We start from the raw sequence: 3,724 nt of genomic DNA, 5'->3' as shown, positions 1-3,724 counted from the left end.
CCTCTTCTTACTTCACAGAACCCTATTATTACGGTAACAAAAATAAACAACACTCTTTTAATTATTATTGGCTGTTTTCTTTATCTATTTAAGTATTTTTTTTTTCTTTTAATATAAAAGTTAATCGTTTATCTATTTAATTGAACGATATCTAGCACGATTTAAGTGATGATAAAAATATTTTATATACTCTAAAACTAACCATTAATAGTCGTTAAAACTAATCGTTTAATAAATATAATTAAAAAATTATTTTCTTTTCCGTTTGTTTTCTTTTTTTTGGGGAAAGGTAAATATGTATGGATGAAATGAAAAGAAATACAGGAGCTGTGCTCCTACAAAGCAGTAATATCGCCCGGCTAGCTAATGAAACACTCGTCGCTGCCACTCCATCATTGAGTTTGCATCTTTTCCCTACTTTAATCCGTCCGCGAGAGTAAACAGAGCTGTAGCACGGCTCTCTTCGAAATTAGGGCTTTATTTTTCAAAATCGCCCGGTTCCTCTGGCTCAAGCTCCATGACTCTGGCGCTGGAGGCGACGGGCCTCGAGCGGCTGCCGGCGGCTGCGGAGGAGGAAGGAGAAGAAGAGGGAGTAGAAGAAGCGATCGAGCGGGAAGCGGCGTGGTGCTGCCAGTGGCCAGTGTTTAGGTTCGATCAGGTGCCTCGCCGGCTCTACCACTTCTGCAGTCAGTTCCGGGACGGTTCAAACCCTGAAGCTAACTTCCTGAAAGGGGTCAAATGGTCTCCCGACGGTTCCTGCTTCCTCACCAGCTCCGACGACAACTCCCTGCGTCTGTTCTACTTGTAAGTGCCCTCTACCTTTCTCTTCGACGAATTTCCATCATGATATGCCTTTTATCCAATTAGACCGGAGGATGCTTTTATTGCGGATAAGGTGGAGCCTTCTGCTGCTGGGATTGACGGGCAAGGTATGGATGTCGGTGCATACTAGGAACATGATCCACGAATTCACTTTGCTATTTTTTTTCTCGCGATTTGATGCTTCCTGGTGCTTGTTGGAGTAGATTCGTACGGTTCAAGTCTCATTGTGAGGGAAGCGGAGAGTGTCTACGACTTCTGTTGGTTCCCTTACATGTCTGCATCAGGTGTTAATCTTCTTACTGGTTTATTGACTTGCCGTTGGATGATTACAGTACTAAGGATAAATTCACCAGGGTCTAATTAAAAATTTCAGATCCTGCGAGCTGTGTATTTGCCAGTACCACTCGTGACCACCCAATTCATCTGTGGGACGCTAGTTCTGGTCAGGTGCTTTTCAATATATGAGCTGTTCTGCTGCTCCGTTTGACATGATGCGGACATGTTGTTGATTCATTTGTCTTTCCTGTTGATAATTGACAGCTTCGTAGCACTTATCGAGCGTATGATGCCATGGATGAGATAGCAGCTGCACTTTCAATTTCATTCAATACTTCGGGATCAAAGTATACATTCTGTATATCATATATAGAGGAATACTTCCATTTACCACCCCTTCATTGTTACAGAATCAAATCTTTTCTTCCTATAGGCTTTTTGCTGGATATAATAAATCCTTAAGAGTGTTTGATGTGCATCGCCCTGGTCGTGATTTTCAGCAATATTCTCTGCATAAAGGAAATAATGGCCCATCAGGTAATCTTTCTAAAATACTAGGACAATCTTCGGTATGTGGTTGCTTTGCAGGTAATGGCCCATCAGGTAATTCTTGTTGTTATATGTTTGTGTTTATCTCATGTCTATAACCACACATTTTCAACCACCTTTCAACCGGTCAGTAGTCATCATCTCTATGTTGTCTTACTAATTTAGTAATGATTGATTTTCTTATCAAAATAGTAATTGGTAGTATGTAGCTAATGTCTTTGATATTGCTCTCCTGCATCCAGATGAAATGAGTGTGAGCATGCTCATGACAAGTGAAAAGATATCAGGTCAAGCTGATAATGATCATAAATGACAAAATGTTAGATCCAATATCATCTAATCCTTCAAATAGATAACATAATGAAACAAACTCTTATTAAAGCTAAATATAATTAGTGAATTTCAAATTCGGACCAAGGTATGTCCCTTAGGTCATAACATTGTATGTTTTGACCATTAAGGGATGTGTGCGAGAGCTGGTTCAAAGAAGCTTCTTTGAGTCTAATTTTTCTTCTCACTCCTTTCCTATGGTTATATTTCACCTACTCAATGAACCTGAGTGATATTTTTCCTCATGACTTTTGTTTTATTAACAACATTTCAATTGATTAGAGATTTTAAGTCATCTGCCTATTCTTTTTTCGTATTTTTTCATGTGCCCCTTTCCTTTGTTTTTTATGGGGTCAATTTTTTGCCTTTTAATTTTTTTGCTCTTCCAGCGCCTATATTTCTAATATAAAATTCTTAAGCTGTCAATGTTTTCTTGTTACTTTATTCTTCAGGCATTGTATCTTCTATTGCCTTTTCTCCTACTCACAATGGGATGCTTGCTATTGGCTCTTACAGCCAGACCACTGCTATCTACTCTGAGGATAATATGGAATTACTATATGTACTACATGGTCAACTAGGGGGTGTTACACAGGTTAGTAGGACTATGCATTTACTTAAACACCTCTGACAATTGTTGATGGTAATTATATTTCCAGGTACTATTCTCAAAAGATGGATACTATCTCTATACAGGAGGGAGGAAGGTATATTGCATCGATTTGCATATACCAGTAATGTTGTAACTATGATTTGCAAAGTATGATCATCCATTGATTTCCAATATATTTTAAAGTGCAATATTCTTTTTTGGATGATAGTTTTGACTTTGCGATTAATGGATGATAGTTTTGTCACATTTCAATGTTTTAAAGTTAAAGTGCAATATTCTTTTTTGCAGTGGTATATACATGTAATAATTTTTGTCTTTTAAGACATTGTAAAAGTCATAACAAAAGCTAGCGAGGCACAAGCAAATGCCTCAACAAATAACAAAAGGGGTCCATAATAAAGAAGTGCCTCAACAGATAAATAATTGGATATTGAAGAAAAAAAGTGCCCCAATATATAGCAAATGAGTTGTTTTTTGTAAAATTTATTCGTGCCTCAAAATGAAATTTATGAGGCATAATAAAACGCCTCAACATATAGCAGATAAGATATTTTTTCATGCCTCAAAATGAAATTTAAAAGGCATAATAAAACGCCTCAACTTATGACAGATGAGGCATTTTTTTGTGCCTCAAAAGGAAATTTAAGAGGCATAATAAAACGCCTCAACATATGATAGATGAGGCACTGTTTTGTGTCTCAAAATGTAATTTAAGAGGCACAATAAATTGCCTCAATATATGGTAGGTGAGGCACTGTTTAGTGCCTCAAAATGTAATTTAAGAGACACAATAAATTGCCTCAATGTATGGCAGGTGAGGCACTGTTTTGTGCCTCAAAATGTAATTTAAGGGGCACAATAAATTGCCTCAATATATGGCAGGTGAGGCATTGTTTAGTGCCTCAAAATGAAATTTATGAGGCAAAATAAAACGTCTCAACATATAGCAGATGAGACACTTTTGGATGCCTTAAAATGAACTTTAAAAGGAACATTTAGTAACGCCTCAACAAATATCTGTTGGGGCGCTAGTATTTGTTGTGACACCTGCTTGTACGACGTTTTATCCTAACGCCTCAACAAATCAAAGTGTCACAACATAAATCTATTGAGGCACTTTTTCAGCGTCCCAAC

General features: G+C 37.4%; 1 protein-coding gene across 1 annotated transcript; it reads left to right on the top strand.

The window, feature by feature from the left end:
* The first annotated feature begins 517 nt into the window (after positions 1-517).
* On the top strand, positions 518-2,764 carry LOC141836694 (uncharacterized). Its single transcript, XM_074724204.1, has 8 exons — positions 518-804; positions 868-929; positions 1,026-1,106; positions 1,196-1,269; positions 1,363-1,445; positions 1,532-1,635; positions 2,430-2,572; positions 2,637-2,764. The coding sequence occupies exons 1-8, from the start codon at positions 518-520 to the stop codon at positions 2,721-2,723; spliced, it is 921 nt and encodes a 306-aa protein (XP_074580305.1). The 3' UTR covers positions 2,724-2,764.
* The last annotated feature ends 960 nt before the right edge of the window (positions 2,765-3,724 follow it).

Source organism: Curcuma longa, chromosome 10 (genome assembly GCF_044706935.1).
Source record: "Curcuma longa cultivar G26 ecotype Majalengka, Jawa Barat chromosome 10, ITB_CL_G26_1.1, whole genome shotgun sequence".
Taxonomy (NCBI): domain Eukaryota; kingdom Viridiplantae; phylum Streptophyta; class Magnoliopsida; order Zingiberales; family Zingiberaceae; genus Curcuma; species Curcuma longa.
The sequence above is the reverse complement of the archived record's forward strand: the minus strand, read 5'-3'. Positions and strand labels throughout refer to the sequence as shown.